Source organism: Paroedura picta, chromosome 18 (genome assembly GCF_049243985.1).
Source record: "Paroedura picta isolate Pp20150507F chromosome 18, Ppicta_v3.0, whole genome shotgun sequence".
Lineage (NCBI taxonomy): Eukaryota > Metazoa > Chordata > Lepidosauria > Squamata > Gekkonidae > Paroedura > Paroedura picta.
The window spans coordinates 18,921,269-18,945,040 of NC_135386.1; the positions used below are offsets into that span (position 1 = coordinate 18,921,269).

Below are 23,772 nucleotides of genomic sequence, written 5' to 3' on the forward strand. Positions count from 1 at the left end.
CTCACTTTTATCTTCATTATTATTTCATACTTTTTGCATAAGACCACAGATAGTTACGTGGAGGTTTGTCGTTATTAAGCTGATGACACCCAGGCCGGTATTTCTTTAGCAAAGCAACCAGAGGCTTTTCAGCCTCTGCCCTACATCAAATAGTCAACTAGACGAAGCCGAATCCAGATGCTGGTAAGGAGAAGCAGGCGCCCTTGAAATGGGTGGTGTTCAGGTCTCTATAATCTCAATGGAGGAGCCTAAGAGCCCTCTTAGATCCTGCTTTAGGCCTTGGTAAATGCATGGCCAAGCAGTGACGCTGTAATGGTTAAGATTGCTGGAGACCCAGAATCAATTTCCACTTGTGCCCTGGATGCTTGCTGGGTGACCTTGGGGCAGTTGCACTCCCTCAGCCTAACCTACTTTGCAAGGTGGTTGTTATGAGGATAAAGGAGAGGAGTCTGATGTAAACTTCTTTGGATCTCCGTTTGACTGGAAAGTGGGGCACAAATGATTTTTTTAAATGTCTGCTGTCGCTACAAGGGTCGTTTCCATCTCCGTCTGTCCAGAATCTTCTTCCTGTTCCCAACAGAAGAAGCTGGTCTTGGTGCTCAGGTCTGAGGGTCAGTAGGCTCCTGCTTTGACTACTTGGCTTTCTGGGTCAGGCCTTGAAGGCAGCCACAAAAAAATTTCCATTAGTGTAGAATGTGGTGTCCTGGTTGACAACGGGAGGGAGATGCTGAGAGCAGATTCTGTTATTACTGACTAGCTACCAGATGGCTCTTGAGCTTAGTTCAAGGTGCTGATATTGAACAGCAAAGCTGGTCGTTACTTAAGATGGTGTGGAAGTTGGGGTATAAAACATAACATTTCTTCATCCTTTGAATGGCCCTGTGAGGTATGGGCTTCAGATGAAATCCAGGGCAGTGGTGGGGGGAAGTCTTTGGCAGTGCAGGTGACCGATTGTACAGTCCCAGGGAAGATCAGCTTGGGCGTGGGACGTGAGTACTGAAGTCAACGCAGCTGCAAACCCCCAGAGAAATTTCATTTGTATTCATGAAGTGGCCTCTCCTGCAGCTCTCCGTGCCTGCAGACGAATTTCTAGCTGGCATCACAATTTGCTGACTGCTGTACCAGATGCCCTGACAAGAGGCAGAAACCAAATATATGGAATATATCCAGTTGTCAGGCTAAACAGCTAGCAGCAGCAGCAAAACCTGGCGTCCAGTCAGAGGATGTGCTGCAACCCCTGACCTCTTTCACATCACCTTGGCTTGGCGTTTCAGAGGGAAGCTGGGTTGGTTTCTTGCAGCAGAAGCAAGCAGGGGCCTTAAAGCACAGGCAGGAGGCTGTGTGCAGCGGAGATGAGGCAGAGAGCTTTTATTCCTCCATCCTGGCTTGAGCAGGGTTTGCGTGTTCAACCTCCATCGTAGCCTTGATGACTATCTTCTTTTCAGGCCAGCTGTGAAGAAAGTAGTCTCAAGGAGAGCAAATCTGTTACGGAAGCTTCACACAGATGCAAATTTCCATATGTGGTAAATTGACCCAATACAAATTTAGACCCATCCAGGCCTCTGCTGTCTTTTAAAAGCTGGTATTTGGCTGCAGGGAAAGTGATGTGGGTCCACAGACCCAGACCTGGCTCACTGATAAAAGTGGAACATGTCATTTGGCTCAAGTGCAGACCTGGGACTTGCCAACGCAGGCCTTTAGTAAGGACTTTTCACTGTGGCCGGAGCTCCACCGAGCATCTCCAGGCCTCGTCACCTGCAGGGCATCCAGGCTGCACCCACTGCTAAGAAAGAGACCGGGAGGGTGGACGGCAGAAGTGAGCTGGGAGTAGCAAGCAGGATCAAACTCAGGCATGGAGCTGCTGCATACCAAATCAGATCCTTAATCCCTCAAGGTCAGTATTGTCTGCTCTGACTGGCAGCAGGTCTCCAGGATCTCGGGCAGGGCTCTTCCACACCAGCTCCCAACCTCTTCTGCTGGGCTACACTCCCTCCTCCAGGGCAATGCCTGGGCCAGAGGCAAGCCATCCCGCACCGGAAGCTCTCGTCAAAGACCGAATTCTTCCTTGATGTCTGTAGTCAAGTCTCTCCTTTTGGCTATCCAGAGGCTGCCCATGTCGGTGGAGACCCCTGTGCCTAGTGCATGACTTCCATCCCTACCACCCCTTGCCAGCTTGGCCACCTATGAAGACTGACTCTCAGCATGGAGCTAGAAGTCTGTTCAAACCACCCCATGCAAGCTCCTACGGGTAATTAATTCTTCTTTGCCTGCATTCTTCTGAAAAGGGCTGCAGAAGGGGCTCTGCCTCTGCTTTTACTCACGTGGCAGCCCAAGAGACCTTGGCAAATGAGCTGCTCCAGGCATTGCGGAGCAGTTGGGTGGGGACCGAGCCAAAGGGTGACCGGGGCGGGCTTTGGGACATGGCAAAGCTGCCGCTCCGTGAGCGCCGTGACATGACCGATCAGCGGGAGGGCGGCCTGACGTGGCTCTGGGGCTTGGGGAAACAGGCTCCTGATGCTAGAGCGGCTGTCAGGGCTGCTGCCCTTCAGCTGGAATTGGTGCGGCATTTTTGATCCTATTACAGTAAATTATATCTCACTTTCCAGGCGAGTCAAATTGGATCCGACACCTACCTTCAGAGCAGAGACTACTAGTGCGGGATCAGCCCAATGCCTAGGTCATAGCGGAGGAGACCGAAATAGCTCCCTCTGAGTGGCCCAATCTGGCATCTCTCTGGAGAGCAAGAGGATTATGGGGGCCACGTGGAAGCATGTGGGAGCTGAATGATCCAGTGGGACAAGCTCCTCGGGGTCTAAACCTTTTGTCTAACTATGAATCCCGTGAAGGAATCATTCGTGCAGACCTAATTGATCTTGGGGGGGAAATGTGGTCTTTTCAAAACAATTCCTTCTGCCCGTCCTCCTTTACTGCCCCTCAGGCTGGGAACGCCTTCCCTGTGATCCTCCCCCCCCCCCCGTTACTCCCCTCAACACCTCTCTGACACCCAAAGCCAAAGGAAGCAGCAGGAACGGCAGCCTCATTGCAGCCAGCCCGAATGGCACAGAACAGCGACTGCGAACTTTGCTCTTCTCCAGAGCTCTTCATCAGGATGGATGGATGGTTAAAGTGCGCGTCTGTGTGTGTGTAGGGGGGGGGGAGATATTTTAAGACACAATGGGAAAAAAACGGAGGTATGGAGGGGGTGTGAACCAGCTCACGAGCCAAAATTCAGCACAAACTTAGTTCAGTTTGGAGCCTCCAAACCAGTGACAGGCGACTTGCTCTCCTGCAGCTATGGCTTGGTTTGTGCATGCTGGCAGGCAGCAGGGCTGTAGGGAAGTAGGGGAGATGGCTTTGTATCAGCAACGTTGGCACTTCATAAATGTGGGTTCTGTTTACGTCCATTTTATGATGATGCCTCCATGTATCCCAGTTCTTGGTACGTTCAGTTGTCCTGCCTTCCGTGCCCCAAGCTGTTCTTGGTTCTGCTATTTGTTTAAAGCATAGATTTCCTGCCTCTCCCTCTCAAGGAACTGAGGCGGGGTCAGCTCAGGGCTTGCAGTCTTTGATGGAGTCCGCCTGTCTCATTCTGGGGCTTCCTTTTTTTCCTGCTGCCTTCCACTTTTCCTGGCCTTATTGTCTTTTCCATTAATACTAGGAACCGGGGCAGGTAACAATAAAAACAAAAGACAAGCAGATGGCAAAAATCCATACAAATCCACGGGCCTTCCACACAGCTTCAGGAAGGTCATTCTGCAGTCCTGGTGCTGCCACGGAGAAAAGGCCCAGCTTTGGCAGCCAAAGCCTTCCCAAATTGTCGGCTGCTCAGAGCTACAAGTAGGCCTTGGTGGGCATTCAGATGCTAGATCAGCCTCTCCCTGGAATTTCAGTTCTATAGAGAAGATGAATCACTTTCAAGGAAACCGTTCTGAGTCGTTTTGTTATTAGAAACGTCCTCGGTGCTCTGACATTTAATATAAAACTATCAGGAAAGACTCCGATGAATTTAATGCGCAACATCTTTTCCCCACCGAGCTCCTTTGATCTACGTTATGTAACCTAAATTGCACACACACACACACACACAGAGCGAGAACCTCCTTTTAGAACCCTTCTATTGTAATTTGTTCCTATTTCCTCTGAAGTTTGACTAATCTGATGCTGAATAAAGGCTGCTCCGAGATGAATGCCTTATACTGTCAAATAAAACCTTTGTTTTGATGAACAAGGTTATTTTGGGGGAATTGCAGTTTGTCATCGCATTGAAAGTTTTTTGCTTGTAATGCAGGTAGGAATTGTAGCTCTGAAACCTCAGATATTTCTGGATGTTTATAATATCCATTAAACTGCTTTGTTGTCGTTGCTAGGAAAGTTGCAGTGACCCAAAGAGACCTCACCGTAAGTCTGGCCTTTCTTCGCCTCTCTAATGCCTCACCTGAGGCTGGACTAAGTAATTCTGAGCCTGCAAAGGGAAGAAAAAATCCTCTTCCGCTTTGTCTCTTGACAAAGAACTGTGGCTCTGCTCCTAACTGAACAATCTGCTACATGTTTTGCGGTGTTTATCTGTTCTTTTGACAAGTTTATTGCTTCTGCCTGCAGCACCTTGGCTAGGTTCCTTTTTCCCTCTGGAGACAGAGAGACATGCAATCCTGTAATAAATGAGTGATACCTGCTCATTATATAGCTCGGTAATTAGATATTTTGCTTGTTAAGGCAGAAGGTAAATATGTTTTCCTTCCTTTTCTGCTCTCTTTATCTACTGGTGCAGGTTGTGAGATATTTCAGTGTTGTTTCCCCTGTAGTGCTTCTGCTGTAGTCGAATTTGCCGCAGGATGTTTGAATAAAAGAAGAGTATCCCTCCTGCCTAGTTTTGTACACAGTCTCTGTCTTTTGATGAGGAACTGAAACACAGTCTGGGGAACTGGGAAGGGCACTGGTCCTGCATTCCAGGCGGGGAACATTGGCTCCGAAGCCTGTAGCGGGAAAGCACAATTGAGCCTGTGAGCACTTTTGGAATTCTTCTTCTTGGGGCAGAAGCATTGAAATGGGGTGCCTTTCAAAATGAACGTGCTTCTTTAAAGTATTTCCTGGCACGCAGTTTACCTTTAGTCACTCAGTAATGATTCTTGGGCTGTGAGGTTTGATTTACAAGATGGGGGAAGGAATTTGGTTATTCTCCTGTTTTGTTTTTCATTTTGTTTGTTTTGAGGTTTATCTTCCTCCCTGTCTTTGAAAACTCAGGACAGGTTTTGCTACTACAGACAAACGTGGCCCCTCAGCTGGAATGCCCTCTATGCGACAATGTTGCCGTCCGTAATAACTGTATGCCTGGTGGAAGAGGAGTGCAGTGGTTCCTTAAAGGTTACTAAAATGGATCCTCATAAGCGTTCCTGAGCCGGAGTTCCCCTCACCAGGCCCATCCTCCTGGCAGCTAAGCCTCAAGAGGCAAGCCAGGACCCCTCCGGATTGCAGGTCTTCTTGCCAGACACCAAAGAGCCTTGGTGAGGCTCTCGAGCGAACCTGCGTCACGTGGACCCTGGAGGTCATGGGGCAGATCCCTGTCCGCTTCTTGGTGCAGGAGCACAGCTTCGGTCCCATCGCGTGCCCTCTTTCTGTTTGCCAGGCCAGCGATCCTTTGGAGACAGGCAGATTCCTTCCTTGCCTCCCCAAGGGGCGGATGCTGCTCTCAAGCATCTTTGAGCAATTCTTCAGCTGCCTTTGTTTACCTGTCAGTTTTATTCGGCGTGTTTGTGACATGCACGAGGCCGACCTGTCTCTGGAACGTTCTGATGAGCATGCCAGCGAGTGGATTTGAGGCTCTGGGGGAGAGAAGGGGAAGAGGAGGGTGAGGCATAATGGACCCCAGCTGCTGCTAGAACAAGGTTGACTACCCCTGCTATAGGGAGTTGCTCTCCATTGGCACCAGCAAGATCCTGTGACACAAGGAGAAGGCCTTTGTGAAGAAAACATCTTCTTTCTTGCTGAATCAGCCAGGTAGCCCGACGTCTACCTCCCAGTTGTTACTTGTGCCGGTTACCTTAGTTTCAGGTATCTGGTGGAAGGAGCTTCAGCTCTTGTAAGCTCATGTTCTGGAAATCTTGTTGGTTTTTAAAGTGCTGCTGGATTTGAACCTTGCTTTTTTGGAGCCCAGAATGCATCCAGCTCAGGGGCTTTAGTATTCCTGACCCTTTACTCTCCAGTAAATTGATTCTGCCTCCACAGGACAGAGGCTTCCCTGAACATAAGTAATTAGAGGACTCCAGAGGCAGTGAGGAGGGAGCTCTGCCCCCTTTGATAGCATTAGCATGGATCGGGTGCCTTGTGCCGCAGATAAGGGACAGAAAGTGCTGCACCGCCAGTGGTGAGAGGTGACATTTCCTTCCGCCTCCGCAGGGGACCACGGCTGCATTCTTGGGTAGAGATTGCTAAGATTTCATTGCAGAATCCTGTTGCTGGACAGGAGTTGCTCTTTGTGGCCCTCCCGTCGTGTGAGAGGAGTCCCGCTCTGCGCTGCGTAGAAAATGGCGCCATGGCTTCTCAAGTGGGTTGTCAAGAGTTACAGAGGAAGGGAGATTGCTGTCTCTGCAGCTACAAAACACTCTTCTGTTCTTCTCCCCCCCCCCCTCTGAATTTGCCTAGAAATGTTTGCGTGGTTTGGGGGGGGGGTCTCTGTCAGTCCACATAATGGTGCCCCAATATGATTTTTCCCCAGGAAGTTTGTTCTGCCTTGTTGGCTGTCATCTGAAATGTCAAGAGTGAGGTCTGTGTGTGCACGGGTGCGTCTAGAGCAAGGAAGCCGTCAGGCCAAGCATGCAACCATGATGCCCCCAGGCCTGGGGAGGGAAACCTTGGCAGCTGAACAGAAACACCGCAGCACCCAACACCTGAACAGGTGAATCAGCCTCCAGTTACAATCACACCTGCCTTCTTGGTGGGACAGCCAACACTGCCAGGAAGAGAGCTGGGACAGAGGGGGCACTGCCCAGCATAGCTCTGGCTGACGCCTGAGGAAAGGGTTTGGGCCAGTTGCCAAGGGTGACGGAGGATGGCTTGCCTCAACCCTAAAGTCGGAAGCACAGCCTGTGACTTGCCCTCATTCCCAGCCTGCAGGAAGGAGGCTCAAGGGGCAGCTCACAGAAGAAGAAGAAGAAGAAGAACAAGGTGGCATCTTCCTCTCCCTTCTAGGACCGATGCCCCAGGGCACCACATCCGACACTGGTGGGCACGATGCCAAGTTGGAGAGGTTGGGCGCAGTCGTTGTCCATGAGAGCAAGCAGGAATGGCGACCCGCTGGACTGAGCCCGGGGAAGCAGCTCCCGTGGCAGAGGCTGCTGCACGCCGTCCCGGATGGCTGGACTGGAGGTGAGCTCCTTGCCACACCAGCATCCTTGGGTTTGGCTGAGCAGTTTCTGGAAGATGCTTCATATCCAAGCAGAGACCGAAAAGCTCCTTTCAAGACTTTTCTCAGCCCTGGGTTGCTGAACGGGAACTGCTTAAAAACAAGCCAGTCTTGAAGATGACTAGAATGGCTGCTGTCTCCATCCACAGCATAAGATTGGATATATCTAGGGGTACGCTTACCTTTTTACTTGCCTGGGGAGCCAGCACAGGTGACTACAGGCTCCTATTCCACATCCTTAGTTCCAGAATTGGCAGGAGAGGCAGGAGGGACCAGTGCCCAAGGTCTGCCTTCATCCTTCCAAGCCTCAGAGGACTTCCAGCCAGGCTCAGGAAGGAGAGTCCAGGGGTAGTCTTTGCACCGAGAACTGAGTTGTGACGTTTCCTAGATAGGCAGGTGAGGGGCTCCATGAATTGCAAAGGATGCATGCTGCAGAGATCCGGCTCCACCACTCCCACCCGCCGCCCATTGTGAATTGGCCTTCAGGGAGAATTGGGGCCCATCGCTGGGGGAGGAGATTGCAGAGGCAACCAATAAGATTGCTAGGAGCTTCCCATCTGGGCCTAAAGGGGAGAGGAGGAGAGATCGCAGTCAGTCAGAAGAAATCCTTCCTTGCTTGCCTTGAGAGGCAAGGGGAGGGCCAGGCTCCTGGCGGAGGGTGCCGGAGGGCTGACAGTCTGTGCCCACATCCATCTGTCTGGCATGGAGCCTTTTGCAGCTTTGGGCATCAGGATGAATTCCCCTCGTGTTCTCCGGCCTTTGGTTGCCTCTGCTATTTGGTTTTTGTCATCTTGCGCTGTGTGTGTGTATGTGGGGGGGGGGTGTTCTTTGCCCTCCTGTGCTTCAGCTGTTGGTTGTTGGCTCTTGGTAGGACATCTGCTGTTTCTGGCATTCTCCCTTTTCTGTTTTTCTGCCACTTTTTGAGGATTTTGGAATATCACTATTTTCCCTGGGAGTTTTTTGGGTGATGTGTTTTTGTAGCTTTATTGACATGCCATCTGTTTGCACTTTGGTAAGCCCTCTTGGGCAGAGGGTTCAGGTAGAAATATTCTAGATAAGAAAGACGAGGGAACCGTGGCTGGGCTATCCCGGAAGAACTCCTGCAGCGGCCTCCCTCCCATTGCTCTCCATCGGAAGAAGCAATAACGTCACCCAAGAGCAGCAAGAGAAGAGACAGCAAATCGCATTATTTTGCCTTGGGAGTCACGAAGCTGATCTAGAGTTCATTAGGAAGCCTGACACCACGCCAGGATGGCCCTCAGGGCAACCTCACCCTGCAGCAGGTGTTCAATCAGCTCAGCCTGCCGAGGGAAGCTGCCCTGTCACTTAGTGCTGCTGCTCCCAGGGGCCACCCGGCCTCCCTCGCGTCAAATTGTCACCGCCCAGGCCTGTCACAGCGCAGGGCTTTCTGGCCCGCAAAGTGGAGTCATCCGAGATCTCTGGACATGGCCCAGCAGTGTTTGTTAGGAGATTCATGCCCTGCCTTTCCTCTCGGCTCAAGAGCAAGCTGGGTGGCGGCCTTTGTCCATCCGTAGCAGTAGAAAAGAGGGAGAGACCGGCAGCATCTTCAGCCACTACTCACGTCTTCAAATGGCGTCTTAGCTCTCCTTCACCCTTCCTGGCAAATAACCATGCCTACATGCCTGTAAGGCCTGGGGAAATACGTTTTAACGTCTCTGAAGAGGAGGACATCGGCACATACTAAGTAACTCAATTCTCCCACACTCAGAATTAAACCCTGCTGGTCTTAAGCAAGCCACTGGACTCAAACTTAATTTTCACATCTCCTTGTTAGCCCTTTTATGTGCATGCTAATTTGCTGCTGTTCCCGGGGTCTTACCGGCTGCTTTAATCCAGTGGCAGCTGTACTTCCTGCTCAGTGACCTGTGCATCGTTCACGATCCCTTCCCAGCAACTTCCTCTCCATCTGTATATGCGGCTTGAGGAAGGGTGCAGTCCACAAAAGCTTATGCCCAGAACGAAGCTGCATTGGTCTTAACGCCCTCCCTGAGCCTCCGGGGAGGGCGGTATATAAGTATGATTGATTGATTGATTGATTGATTAATTGATTCATTAATTAATTAAAGGTGCCCCTGGACTCAAACTTTGTTTTTTTCTGGCTGGTCAAGTTGAGGCTGACTTTGGGCGACTCCACGGGGTTTTCCAGGCAAGAAATGAGCAGAGGTCCCTTGCCGTGGCCTGCCTCTGGGTGGCCACCCTGGACTTTCTTGGGGGTCTCCCATCCAAGGACTAACCGGAGCAGACCCTGCCTATCCAGGTCAGGGCGTACTCTAGTCCCTACGACAGTCAGTGCTTCCGAGAGAAGAGCTCGGGGGAGGTCAGGTTCTGCTTCTGGGACGGGGGGGGGGGGGATCCCTTCCAGTCAAGGGGTGGGATCGGCTAGGAGTTGGGTCAGGGCCTTTTGAGGCATGGTCCTGTGGAAGAGCTGACAGTGGGGACCCCATGCAGGGCAGTGTTTTTATTAAACTTGCAGCTTAAAACTTTGCTTGAAATGGTCGTACTGCATTGCTATGAGGACACTAAATCTGTGCAGTTAATTATTCATTTCGGCTGTGCCCCACTTTTCTTTCCCCCTGGGGACGCCAAGCAGATGAGCCTGTGTCTGTCCCAAGGTCACCCTGCCAACTCCTTCAGCAGACGAGGGGCAGAGAGTTTTGATGGGAGCCTTCAAATGCGGGAGCGAGCTGGTGAGTGGCAGGGGTGGGTGGGTGTCCATGAAACTATGAAATGGAAATGTAGGGCTAAACTTGGAAAACTACTGAACTAGAGACACAGTCCCCAGAAAGAGGGAGAGTGTTAAAAGTCCACCCCTGCCTTTGGACTTTCCTCTTTTGCTCTTAAAAACTGTCCACAGGTTCCCATATATCTTTCTAGTCTTCAGGGGAGAGGAGAGCTGCTCAGTAACCCTCCTCCTCCTCCTCCTGCGGCATTCCTTCAGTCTCAACGACCCCCATCCCAGGACTTTAGCTGGGCTTGGCTGGCATCTCCATTTGGATCACCCGGGCTTTCTGAGTCCCACCTGGGAAATTCCTGGTCATGGAGCTAAGCAGGAATGGGATCCCAGGTGAGATTTGCGATGCTAAGAAATGCATGTCTCCTCCTCCTGCATGAGTGGTTTTGTGGCTGCAGGCACCCTGCTGTGTCAGACCTCCCAAGGGGCCCACATGACCTTGAGAGTAGAAGACCCCTGCTCTAACTGGGCTGCTGACGGCTGTAAGGAGAGAAGCTACAGTGGAGAAAGATAAAGGAGGCAAGAGCCAGGAATCTGGTGGAGCAGCTGACAGGCCTTGCTCTGTGCCTCCAAGGCAAGACCAAGACTGAGGGCTTCTCCCCACATTCATCCAAGGGGCCTGAAGAAATTGGTCAACTTCGCCTCGGCAAGTGGATGGAAAATGAGAGAGACATTCCAGGCTTCCTTCTTCACGGCTTCTAGTTCTCAGCCTGGTCTCGATGGAACGGACCCCATCTTGTTTCATTCCTCACTGAGAGAGGAAAATCCTTGCTGGCCATACAGGAGAGGAAACATCTTGACTTAAAACAGGGGCAGCCTCTTGATGGCAGCCTCTTAAAATATTCTAAACTGTGCCCAAGAGCCATGTGGTCGGCATCTCCGGAAAGTCTCTATTTTGCCTGTGGGGTTTTTAACATTTCAAAACATGAATTCATTTAAATGCAAATGCACGCTCCCATCTGGGACGCCGCAAGAATTCTAGCAGAAATGACGTTGAACTTTCATACCCACTATTAATTCCTCCTTATTCCCCTTTAAAAACTTGCATTTCTTAAGACGATTCACCTTTGCCATCCAAATGCTGGGAAATATTGTCCGGATCAAAGAGGTGAAGATATGGAGAATCTTCCTACTGGGTCTTCAGGCTAATGAGGGCAGGGAGAAGACCACAGTGACCCACCTGGACCGGTCATGGCAGGCCGTGCCTTTGAGTAAGGGAGAGGCTGACAGGGCCTGTGATGGAAACAGCCCTACACCGTGCAGCTGGCAGCGGGGTTACCAGCCCCAAGGTAGAGCCTAGACTACTCCTGGAATGAATGACAAAAAGACATGCCGCAGAGGAACTCTGGTGAACTCTGTGGTATACCATAGAGTAGAGGAGAAATGGAAGTGCTAGAGTGGCTACAGAAGGGACTTCTGTTTCCCCTGTAATGCCTCGTAGAGACTGTGAGAAGCGGATGGATCGTCACCTGTAAAAACACCGGGTGCTAACTGAGGAAAGTCTCTGCCAAAGAGCCACGGCCCATTTCTCCGCCTGATGGGACTGCTGATGAGACGCAGTTTCAGAACTGATTCTTCTGGCTGCGGAAAAGCTTCAAGCGCTGGCACTGTTTACTCTTACAAGAAAGCCTTTTCCCCAATTAGTGTAACACAGTTGCAGAGCTACGTATTAATATGTAAGAGCTCTAGGGAGAAAGTCTCACAGAAACCGTTTATTTCAGCGTAAACCTACAGAGGACCGGACAGAGGAAGACTGCGGGGGGGGGGGGGGGGCTTAGTTGCATAGGAGTCCTGTAGTGCCCAAGAGACCAACAAGATTTTCAAAACTCCTGTTGGCAGATTACTGTGGCAGAGAAATCTTAAGTAGACTGCAATAGCTGTTTGGCCATGAGGGGGAAGAAGATGCCATTGGGATGGTGGTGCAGCAGCCCCTTCAGCCTGGCTCTGGGGGATCTGAAGGAGAAGAGAAGAAGAAGAGAAGAAGAAGAAGAGTTGGTTCTTAGATGCCACTTTTCTCTACCTGAAGGAGGCTCAAAGCGGCTTCCAATCCCCTTCCCTTCCCCACAACAGACATCCTGTGGGGTGGGTGAGGCTGAGAGAGCACTGATATCACTACCTGGTCAGAACAGTTTTATCAGTGCCGTGGCGAGCCCAAGGTCACCCAGCTGGCTGCATGTGGGGGAGCGCAGAATCAAACCCGGCATGCCAGATTAGAAGTCCGCGCTCCTAACCACTGCACCAAACTGGCTCTCTGATTGGGGGCAGGTCTGCCTGTTTGCCTCTGGCTGAGCTCCGCTTGGAGATTTGTAACTGATGCAACAGTGATAAAGATGTCACAAGTCCCCAGGGCTTTCTCCTCCGGAGGGAGGTGCCCTGTGCTGCTCCTGGAACGTTTTGATTTTGTATCAATTAGCCACTTATGGGTGCTCTTTTCAGTTCCTCTGCTGCTTGCCTGCTTCTTTTCGTTCTAATCCCTTTGCATTCTCTGCCCCACCGGGCGGTTGTGTCTGGAGAACTCCCTGCTGTGTGAACGACAACTGTGGGTGTTGCTCACTGAAGGCAGCAGTCAGCTCCACAGGACAGCCAGAGCTTGCTCTTGGTCTCTCGGGACAGTTTGGCTCTGTGCAGCATGCCTGTCTCTGGGCATATCGTTTTTCTGGTTTTACTGTGTCGCCAGTGCTGAGGAAAGGGGAGAAGGGGCCCGATAGAGAATTTGTTTTGCCCCACACTTTTCATACTTGGCAGGAGAGATGTGGACGTTTGCACTCTGATACGCAGTCTTGTAGGCAAAAAGCCACTTGAGAATTGTGAGAATTGAATTGTAACGTGAGCAACAGCCCTAGGAAGGCGGCAGGGGAGGGCAGAGAGGCTCCTCTCCTTGCAGAATGACGTCTGGCTTTCCGGCAGGCGCTGCACGGAGCTGTCCAGGGTTTCAGAAAGCAAGGGAAGCACGCGTCCTCTGAGCAGGCGGAGAGGGAGAGTGGGCTTCGAAAGACGGCACGACTCTCACAGTTCTAATATGAAATGTCGTTTGAGAAGTGCCCCCCAGCCCACAGTACAAGAGGAAGCTGCAGATCATAGTTCTGGAAACAACTCTGGAGCCTCTTGGATCAGAAATGCAAGTCGTCACAAGCATGGGTCTCTTTCTGGGGGCTTCTCTCTGAAGAGGAGGTGGTTAGGCAGATGGAGGCCCCAGCCTTCTCGGGAATTTTGGGACAAGATAGACAGGAGGCTGCTTGGAGGCGGGGGGGGGGGGGGGTTCTTAAAATGGCTGCCAGCCACAAAATGTTGGGAAGTTCCAAGATGAGCTGCCTCCTTTGGGAGTCAGAGCGAACTCAGGGCCAGCTTCTTGCTTTGGGGAAGAGGTGCTGTTTGGCTTGGTTTCCGTTTGCTCTTTGCGTGGCCGCAGGGAGAGATGACCCGGGTCAGGGGCATAAGGGAGTCTGAGTCTGTTGCCAGCCCAGAGGTGGACAGCTGGAATGGGGTCAGCTCAGTGGTTTGACAGTTGGCTGATACGGAGCAATCCAGAGTGCCTACTTTTCAGTTCTTTTGGATTTGGTCCCCCAGGGGCAAGTGGCCAGCTGGAGCCAGGGAACATGCTGGCAGTGACCCTGGTGCTCTCAGGCTCTGTGCGATCTCCGCTTGCAAGGATCGGCCTGTGCAGAGTGGGATTTAGAAGGCCGTCACCTGTATGGTCTGACTTTGTGTAGGTTGCCTTGGACCTCCTTGCCAGCGGCCACCACGGGGGTCATGGCAAATCTGCAATTTGATGCCAGAGCAGATGCATCAAGCGGGAGGCAGGATGGAGGAGTTGCAAGAGAGCTAAGATGGTTTCTTTGCCTTCCCTCCCTTGAAAGCTGCAACGGGAGTTCAGAAGAGCTGGCCGTGCTTGGGGTGGTTTGGGACTTGGCAGAGCAGAGGGCCAAGGGGGAGAGAAACCAGAACGTCCTGCGCATTGGCTGCTGTGCCACCAGGATGCCTTTTCAGTGGGTGCTCCCCACAATGGGCTGCAGATCAATGCAGAGACCATCTGGATGAGTCCTCTGCAGGCCAGTGAATCCGCCTTGTGCCTCGCCGTGGCACAGCACCCCTTAGTTAGTGGACCCAGCAGACTCATGTGGGGGCCACTGCAGAGCTTGGGGGTTTCTTGTTGGGGCAGCTCCCCATGCCCGTATTTTAAAAATCTTGAACTACTGCTAATTGATGCAGGAGGGAAAGGAAGCAAAAGCGTCGGTTATCCACAGAAACAGCTTGGGGAGATTATGCGGGGAAAATGGGGCTATGCTAATTAGAGCTTATTGTCCTTTCCAATCAGGAGAGCGAGCCGGAAGCCTTGTGCTGCTTCTCAATTCACCAAGCATCCTTTGTTAAGGGTATCACTGGGTTTTTTGAAGGACTGCGATGGGAGGGATCCAGCACCGAACAGTCGGTAATCCACTGTGGGGCTCAAAAGCAGCGGGGATTGCAGTCATGCCATGCACGAGTCCTGCTTGAGCCTGCAAAGGGGGGAACTGCAGGGCCCCTTGGAAACGTGCCTTGGAGCTGCTGGAGCATAGTACAGATTAAGCCTGTATTAATTTGCATCTTCAATGGGTGGTGGGGTGGAGGGAGGGCTGCCTGTAGCTGAGCAGGAGGTTGGTTGTGCCTGAGCCCCTTTGCTCCTCCATTTCCTGCCTTCTCCAACAATTCCCACCCTCAGCAGGTGGCAGCAGCGAGGAAGGTGGATTCTGCTCCTTCTTGCAGAGGTTGAGCTTTCTCCAGCCAGGCTGCGGTCCTTGGCTGTGTCCTGGGCTGATCTGGCCGCTGAACACAAACCTTGGCAGTCCCTGCCTCTTCCCCGATAACTCCTGGTGGTGAAAGCGCGGCCCGACTCCTTGCGTGGCAGCACCGTGTGTGCTGTGCCTGCGTGGTACAAGCCAAGCAAAATTAATTACACGGTCATTCCTTAGCAGTAGATAGTCACTGGTTTGTATTAACTCTTGTTTGTGCCACATGTGGGCAGCCAGTGCAACTGGGGGCAGCCAGTGCAACGACAGCAGCTGGCTTCCTCTCTGGGCGTGAGTGGCACAACCATCCCAGTGTTGTGCAGATAGCAAACAGCCACACTGTGTAGAATTAATGCTGCAGCCCTGCCAGAGGCTCGGAGGTGCACCAACCAGGTACGTGTCGCCAGTAGGAAATGGAGGCCTGGTTGTCTCCCCCTTCTGCTCCTGGAAATTAGGGACTTCACTTACCAGGGGAAGGATGGCAAATGAAGGCACGCCCTTGGCCCCGTCCTCTGCTGCCTACAGTGGATGTGGGAGCGAAGAACTCCCATTCCAGGGTTTGCTAGCTGTGAGTAGAAGCCTCCTCTCTCCTGCCCCTCTCCCCACACCTCCACACTTGTGGATGAAGCCGCCTCCTCTCGGGCTCCTGAGATTCTGGCTTCATCCTGGAGTGCAAGCATCCCTTCACTTTTTTTAGTGGGATGGAATTGGCTGTGCCACACCGTCTTCCTGCTCTTCTGTATTCACAAGGCTTTCTGTTGCTTCTGCAGAGAAATGTTTTATCATCAGGGTGGAGAACGCAGGCTGATTAACAATTAGCATTGATTCATCCCGTGGCTCGGCCCGATCTGACCCCAGCCGCGAGAGAGTCCGTGCTTCTTTCTCGTGTTGCACCGGAGCGGCGCAGATTCTCCAGGCATGCCACAGACCTCCTTCGCGCTCTCTCATCCATCCCCCGATGAATCGCATCTGCTGTTCTCGATGACAGTGAAACTCACCGGCCTCCCCTGTTTGGGTTTGTCAGGACCTTATATTTATTTGAAATATTTATATGCCACTTCGGGAGGCGCTGTATGACCGTCCAGATCAGTCAGTAATCCTTGTTAAAACTAGAAGGCCAAGTCCCCCAGCCCTGCTAAAACCAGAACTGTGTTCAAAGAGCTCTGAGGCAACAACATCACCATAGCCCTTGCACTATATATAAGAAATGACTGATGATGCTCCAGAAGTGCACTGGGGGTTTTCTACCCCCCCCCCTCAAAACACCCTCTTTCTTTTGCCTTTGTTTTTTAAGACCCATCCTGCCACGTTTGCTAACCATTTTGGCCCCCACATTCCTCCCCCATTGTCCTTACCTCTCTAGTTCTGAAGAAAGAGGTGTGAATTTTGATTATTATCTTGGCTTCCTCCTCCTCCCCATTTTATAACTGGTGGGAAGAGAAGCAGGCCAGAGCCCAGGGTTAAAAGGCTTAGCATCCCATGCTGCCTGAGCCAGGAAATAAATAAATGGGAGGCTACACAGGTTCAGGTGGGCCGTGGTGGTGTCGTGAAGCCGCAGGAGTCCAGTGGCACCCTGAAGAGCAACAGAGGGACCTTGAATACAACTTGGTGGCTCTTAGCGGTGCCCCCAGACTCCAGCTTTGTTCAGCAGACTCCGCATTACAGATCGATGGTGCCAAAGGGACCTCTCTGCCGGATCTCTAGTCAGGGGGCTGGAGGGCAGCATCCATGCTTCCCTTCCCTGGTCGTTTAGTAGGACAGCTACAATTGCTTGCAGGCTGTGAGGAGGTTTGTCTTTCAGAGCCTCTGATCAGTCTGCTAATCAAAATGGTCTTTGGTGGTTCATTTTGCTACAAGCATGTCTTGAATTTGTCCTCCGTGGTGACTCAAGGTGGTGTGTTTTTGCACATGGAGTAGGAAGCAGATGGCCCCTAAAGGCTGGATGCAAAGAGGGCATCTTTGTTGGTGTGACACATCGTAGCCGCTTTTTAGGTTGCTTGTCTGATTTTCTTGAGAGCTTGTAAGATGCCAAACAACAAGTGCTGCTTTGGTAGGGGACGTGCTGCCTCTTGGGGCGCTATTCAGCCTTCTGGCTGTGACCCAGATGGCCCAGCTGAGCCCAAGCCAAGCAGGCTGCGCTCTGGTTGTATTTGAATGAGAAGGACTGGCAGGGTCGCTACGCAGAGGCAGGCCATGGCAAACTACCCCTGTTCGTCTCTTGCTTCGAAAGCTTGACAGGACCGCCGTAGGCTGACTGTGACTCAAGGAGACTTTATAGACCCCTGAGCAGGGGGAGGGGGGGGGGCCCGGCCCTCCTGTGGCTTCGAGAAGCCAAAAACCTGGACTGCGGAGCTTGGGGTACAGCAAGCTAGAAAAGGGGTCAGTTATGCTTGGGCTTTAGAGGGCTTGCCAGCCAGCACGGTTTCAAATGATTAAGGAGTGCAAAAATATAGATTAAGATTTGGAACATACTGAAGGGGAAGAAATAGTAGGAGCCCAAATTGGAACTGCTGAGTGCACGGGGGGGGGGGGGGGGGGGGGAGGGTTAGACGGATAGAGGCAGATGAAAGTCTCCGGGAGGCAGAGCATGAATTAAATTTTAAAGAGATAAAGATTGAGCTTCAGGGCTTAAGTGACTAAGAGGCACTTGAGGCTCATTTCTCATAAAGTATCTTCTCCTCCAAACGGTCTGTATAAACATATTGGGGGGAGATCTGCCATAATCAACCTTGAAGGGAGGGATTAAAATGTCAGTTAACAGGGACAAGGATTATAGAGGAGAGCGAGTGAGCCCCAAAATGTATATGTCATAGATAGGATTACGCTTAAAGGTTGTGATTAAATATTCAAGCCTCCGACTATTCCCTCCTTCTCCGGACCTTTGATTCTGTGGGAAAACATAGCAAGATTTGTCTCCTCGCTGGGCAAAAAACAGGTGACCCTGCAGTCCTCTTGTCAAGCAGCCATTCCTGTTTACTTTCTATGCTGCCATTGCTGGTTGATTTTAAAGCAGGGTGCCCCCCACCCGTGGTACAGTGGGTCCTTTTCCCAGTGCTAGTTGGCTTTGGCAGGGCAGTCTTCTGAGTGTCACAGAACCTTTCTCTGGGGGGAAACAAGAGGTGGCAATGTCCAGAAGGCACACTGTACCAAGTTAAAGAGGTGTTTTGAAAGAGTAAACTGCAGATGGTTGAGCACTTTGCAAACTGGGATTTTGGAGACCCTTTTCGTAATGAAGAAATGCCTGGTTCGAAGGAACACCCTTACTGCTTCCAGTCCGGTTCGGCAGCTTAGCAGGGCCCTGGAGCCGAAGTGCCACAGGCCTCCTCAGGAGCCACCCAGAGCGGAGCACGTGCCGGCTTGCCACCCACAGAAAATGTGGCCGAGAGGGCCTGTGGTGTGAAGCCACTTGCCGTGGAGCATTGGACTGGAGCAGGAGTTTGGGAAGCAAGCTGTGTGCCCCGAAAGTTTCCATGCATGCTGCAAATGATCTAAGGCCCTTCATAAGAGGACAACCAAACAACCCTGGCAGATACAAATCTCCTTTTTATGAGATTTTTTAAAACCCCAAATCCACCCAGGCTTCTTAATCTAGTGGTTTAAAAGGCTGTTGTGGTTTGTTTAGATGATGATCGCTCCCGAAAGAGCTTTTCTCCATGATCAGAAGATGTTTAATTCAAGTGGGGGAGATCAAAGGAAGAGGCGTGTTGTACCAAGTCACACTTGGTTTGCTGCACTTTGCCCATATTTGACTGGATCTCAGGATGCCATTCGCCTTGCTCTGTCATGTTTTCTTCATCTCCGGAAGATGGGCATGGAAGCATTTTGCACGCCTCCCGGAGCCCCCGAGGTTCTCCTGCTGTAGATCCCTTGAAGTCATAACACACGGTGGAGAGGGAAGATGAACGGTTGGTGTTTGTTTCCGTTGGAAAGGCTCCCGCTGCAGTGGCTGGCTTCCTGGCACGGCGGTACCATTTCCTTGTCAGGGGAAGGAAAACTGTAATTAAACGTGGCAGCAAAGGAGGAGCAGAATTCTGCCCTCTGGCTGCGCGTGGCTGCCGGGGTAGCAAGTGTGTGTCTCTTCTCTGCTGAGTGAGTCCAGCATCCCTTTTGGTCCCCGTTCCAGATCTGGCAGGATCTATTGCCGGTTTCTGCTGTTTGCATGTAGATCATTGTAAAACGTGACCATGCCAGGATATAAGAATTCACACCTTCCTTTTTTTCTTCTTTTTTCCTTCTTTTTTTGGGGGGAAGGGGGTTAGAAGGCTGTCCATTCTGACAAGAATTCCCCCCCCCCAACCTTGTAGGAAATGGTATTCGGAATGGTCCCATCTCCCCCTGCCCCCCCCCCAAATATAAAAGCCTGGCCATTCTGACTGGTTAGGGCCAAACATATGTCTCAATGCATGGCAAGGGTTCTGTTTTGCCCCTCATGCATCCCACCTGGCTGACAGAGCGTAGGAACTGCCTACGGACAGCTGTGATGCTGCCCTGCAAGCAAGTAGGCGGGTAGCACATGGGTCTGATGCCCACAGCACTGCTCATCCACGAAGCACAAATAAGGTGATGATTCAGACATTATTTGTGTGAATCTTTGATGGATCAAACAGCCCCAAGGTTCGGTTGGAGGTGTCAGGAAAGAAAATAAGGATCTTGTCCTAACACAGCCTCTGTAACCGTCCCATCCGTCAGCTTTCTGCAAAGGGACTGAGGCACACAAACAGAGATGTTTGAAGCCACGGGTAGGTTGGCTGGCTTTGACAGTTAAGCAATCCTCCTGCAAAAGAAGCCAACCAAATAGACCCCTAACTGGGGGTTGATGTGCAGACAAGAAATGTATGAGGGAACAAAGCAAAGGAAATCACATTGTGCTGTTAGGGGGCATATTTGAGAGCATTCCTAAGACACAGAATTCTTGGAGGCTCCCCGCCCCCCAATTTCCTATCTAGAGGTTTTCAGATGCCGCCAGGACTCCCAAGGGTTCAGAAACCAGAGTAGGACCCCTCTGCAAAAACGTTTCCAGATCCCAACAGGGATCAGATGAGCCCCAAGAAAAATTTTGGATGGTCTTGGATGGTCAAGAGTGGTTCAGAGGCTTTGAAGGTGGACATTCCTCTCAGTCTCCACGACTCATGAATCTCTAATCCCCCTTCAAGGCTGTTTACTCCTGTGGCCATCATCACCTCCTCCGGCAGCGAACTACACATTTTAATCACTCTCTGTGGCAATGGGGATATATATATATATTTTTTTTTTTGGGGGGGGGTATTTCCAAGAACATAAAACCCATCTGGAACAGGGCTAGTGGTGCAGAATTCTGGGTAAGGACAAGGAAATAGCTGTAACTTACGGTTTCTTTTTGAAAATGAGAACTTGGCCCTTTTTAAAGGTATTTAAAATATACAGCATAAGTTCCATTGTCTTAAAACAAATGATCCAAAGTTGGAAATGCTCCTCCTGTGTCGTGGCAGTTGTCCAGCCAGGGCCCAACATGCCCACATGCGGATCTCCCCTCTGCTAGGAAAGCTCACTGGGGGACTCCGTGCCAGGCTTTGGGCGTGTCCATGAAGAGAGCCGATAAATGACGGCAGCCTGGGCTGCACATTACTCTGTGCTCTTTTCTGTGCTGTGTGGTGGGCCTCCTCCTCCTCCTCCTCCTCCTCCTCCTCCTCCTCTCTCGCAGGAGATTTAAGAGACCAGGAATCATGAATCATTTCAACACAGGAGGTCCAAATTGGGACACAGGAGGATGAAATTGGGACAGTGGATTGCCAAGGTTGTGCCAGAAAACTGGGTCAGCTGGGACATCAGGTGACACACAGGAAGGCCCAAATTATGGAGCAGGGGCTGGGAGGCCCTGCAAAGAAATCCACAAGTCCCCACTTGATCTCCCCCCTTCCCCCGCCTAGTCCCATCCTGACGGGTTTCTGTACAGATTCTCCCTGTGAGTCACAAGAGGCAAAAGTTTGAGAAGCTGATGCCCACTTCCCCGCCGCTGGCCGGCTGTGCCAAGAGCCTGTGAGACCTGCCCTGTTGCTTGGAATAAGATTCAGGAGGGCGGCCGTGTGGGCCTGAAGCAGCAGAACCAACCCAGTGTATTCTGGGGATAAACTTTTATGTGCCTGAATAAGGTGTGTGGATGCAAAAGCTTAACTCCTGAACCAAATTGGGTGGATCTTAAGGGGAGCCCTAGACAACCGTTGTTCTGCTAGACAGGAGACAGCCCATGCCATGATGAGCATGGGGTTCCCATCCCAACCAGAGCAGACCCCCCTCCTCCTTCTCTTCTCCCTTGTTCGCACTATGCTTGGGAGGGAGGGAGCCCCCCGTGCAAGGGGATGGTCTTCTGAGAGAGATGCTGGGGAGAGATCCAGGCAGGGGACCTTCTGTAGAGGGAAGAGGGGGCATATCATGGTTTCCGTGGAGCCAGGGACCAGAAGAGCCCATCACAAGACGTGCAGTCCTCCCCCGCTGGCAGAGACACAAGGAGCTGGCCAACACTGGCGTTCAGTAGCGATCAAATACATGCCACTTGACAGCGGTGACCTTGCTGTTCAGGATGAAGAGCATCCTTTCTTGTCAGCGACTGACCCCTTCATGGCCCAGAGGACTGCAGGGCACCTCAGAGGATTGGGGGGGGGGGGGATGGGTAGCAGCATCTCAAAGGATCCCTGGATTAGCTCTTCCCCCAGGGTGGTGTGGACCAGAGTGGTTTAAGGATTTGGGGGGCTTAGCAGAGCACAATTGTGACAAGAGCAGACAGAGAGGACCCTCAATAGTGGAAAGGGGTGTTACTCCAAGTGTCTTTAAAGAGGAGAGAGTCTACGGCCCTGATCCGTGGAGGGAAGGCACCATGCGGGGTCCCTGGGAGTGCAGGGCTCGTGGCCCTGGCGAGATGTGCTGCGTGGATAAGCCCGCTCTTGGTGATGCTGGTGTCATTCCCTTGTTCTGCAGAGAGATGCCAAAGGCCAGTATCTCTTCGACCTCCTTTGCCACCATCTGAACCTCCTGGAGAAGGACTACTTTGGGATCCGCTTCGTTGACCCCGACAAGCAGAGGGTGAGTCACTGGCCAGAAGTCTCGCCCCAGCAGCGTGGCTCGAAATTTGGGTCTCAAAGACGGCCCTCCCGGGCCCCAGCTGGCTCCTCTTGCCTTTTCCTCCGGTAGGAGAAAAGATGCGGCTGCCCGCGAATTTCCCTCGGGCGGTTGCCCTCTTATCCAGATGTCCGTTTTGAAAAATCCCGCTTGTGGGCTGCTTCCGCTTGGCCCCTGGGAACTGGGCCAGCGTGATCTTTTCGCCAAATGTGGCCTTCTGTTTCCTCCCTTTCCAAACCCTCCTTCTCTGTTCTTTCTTTTCCCCAGCATTGGTTGGAGTTCACGAAGTCTGTGGTAAAGCAGTTGCGATGTAAGTAGGGCCAGGTGCTCCCGCGCATCATCTCCCTCTCTCCCTCTCCCAGTCCTCTGACCCCCCCCCCTGCGTCCTTTCTGCTCTCCCGTCGCTTGTAGCACACCTAAGGGAATGCAGTAGCTGGCCCATGGGAGCATTGAGAAGGAGGGAATATGAATACGCAAGAAAGGGACTAGAGAAGGGACAGGGCAAGGACGGAGGGCACAGGTGGGCCCCCAACGCCTCAGTGGGCTTCCTCAGGCCCTTGGGTGCCACACTGCGGCTGACTGGACTAAACGTATCCGCCCTCCCTGCTTCATCAGACTCGCCTCTGGACCCAGCAATTCCCTCTCCTGGGCGGGCTCAAGGCCATCTTTGCTTGACAGAGATCAAAACACCCCCTTGAAAACAGCCCTTAGTGTTCTGGAGGTGGGGGACAGCAGGTGTGATTGACCCCCCCCCTCCCCATGGCTGTGCATGTTTCAGAGTCTTAATTTGCTAAGTGGAATTTAAGGGGGGGGGACCCGATAGAAGTGTCCGGAATCCTTCTGGAAACTGTCCTCTGACCCCCCCCCCTCCCTGGCTAATGGCAGGCTTTGGTCTTCCCCTGCAGCGCAGCCGCCTTTCACGATGTGCTTCCGCGTGAAGTTCTACCCGACTGATCCTGCTGCTCTGAAGGAGGAAATCACCAGGTAAGAACGGCTCCTCCTCCTCCCCCCTCACCACTGAGCTGGGAACAAAAGGGTGATTTCCCGATGAGAGGCTGGCTTGCTGCCTGGGAGTTTTGCCAGCTTTGCTGCCTTCCTGCATCTTTGATTGGGCACAGCTCTCAGTACAGGGAGCGCTGCATCTGTTGCATTTCTGCCTGTTCCGGGACTGTTGAAGACTGAGGTTGAGGGAAGAGCTCTGCCTCCTCAGCTCCACTGGTGAAGTTAACTGGATAGGGAGGGGTCTGGATGCAAGCAGGCCATGGATCAGGAGCCAGGAGGTTTGTCTTGTGTGTTTTTGTGTGGATTCTTTGCCACTAGACAACTCCGCAAACACTTTTTTTCATGCCTTACGTTCCAGCAACGCATGTTCCTCAAGGCCTGGTGACTGAACACGGAGGCAAATCTAATTTTAGTCCCCTTGTCCATAAGTGTTTTCATGGCATTGTTTTATTATCTGTTTCATCATTACTTCAATAATTTAATCAGTTGTGGATGTTTTAAATTGTAGTCATTCCGTGGGTATTTTAATTGACAATTTTGTGAACCGTCCAGAGCCTGTTTTTCGGGTGGGGTGGTATATAAATCTCAGAAATAAAATGAATAAACATTGCTTCTGAACTCTTCTGCTGTGGAAAAAGAAGTAATGTAGAATGTGGAATCCAACTAGCTCAGTATGAAGCAAGCTTGACACTTGGTGGAAAATGTTGCCATGAATCTATGAAATTGCCAGTGAGAGTCCAGCTCTTTTGGGCATGGAATGG

At 51.7% G+C, this 23,772-nt stretch overlaps 1 protein-coding gene across 13 annotated transcripts in view; it reads left to right on the forward strand.

The window, feature by feature from the left end:
• The window catches only part of FRMD5 (FERM domain containing 5), a 72,812-nt gene that overhangs the window by 33,798 nt on the left and 15,242 nt on the right, over nt 1–23,772 (forward strand). For 11 of the 13 annotated variants that reach the window (XM_077318252.1, XM_077318250.1, XM_077318251.1 and 8 more), the window contains 3 exons: nt 21,869–21,973; nt 22,277–22,319; nt 22,915–22,993. In XM_077318252.1, the coding sequence (XP_077174367.1) occupies nt 22,932–22,993 (62 nt within the window). In that variant the 5' untranslated portion in view covers nt 21,869–21,973; nt 22,277–22,319; nt 22,915–22,931. Of the gene's footprint in view, nt 1–14,817; nt 15,933–21,868; nt 21,974–22,276; nt 22,320–22,914; nt 22,994–23,772 lie in introns of those variants that run through there. The other 2 variants (XM_077318255.1, XM_077318256.1) reach the window with 2 other exon arrangements.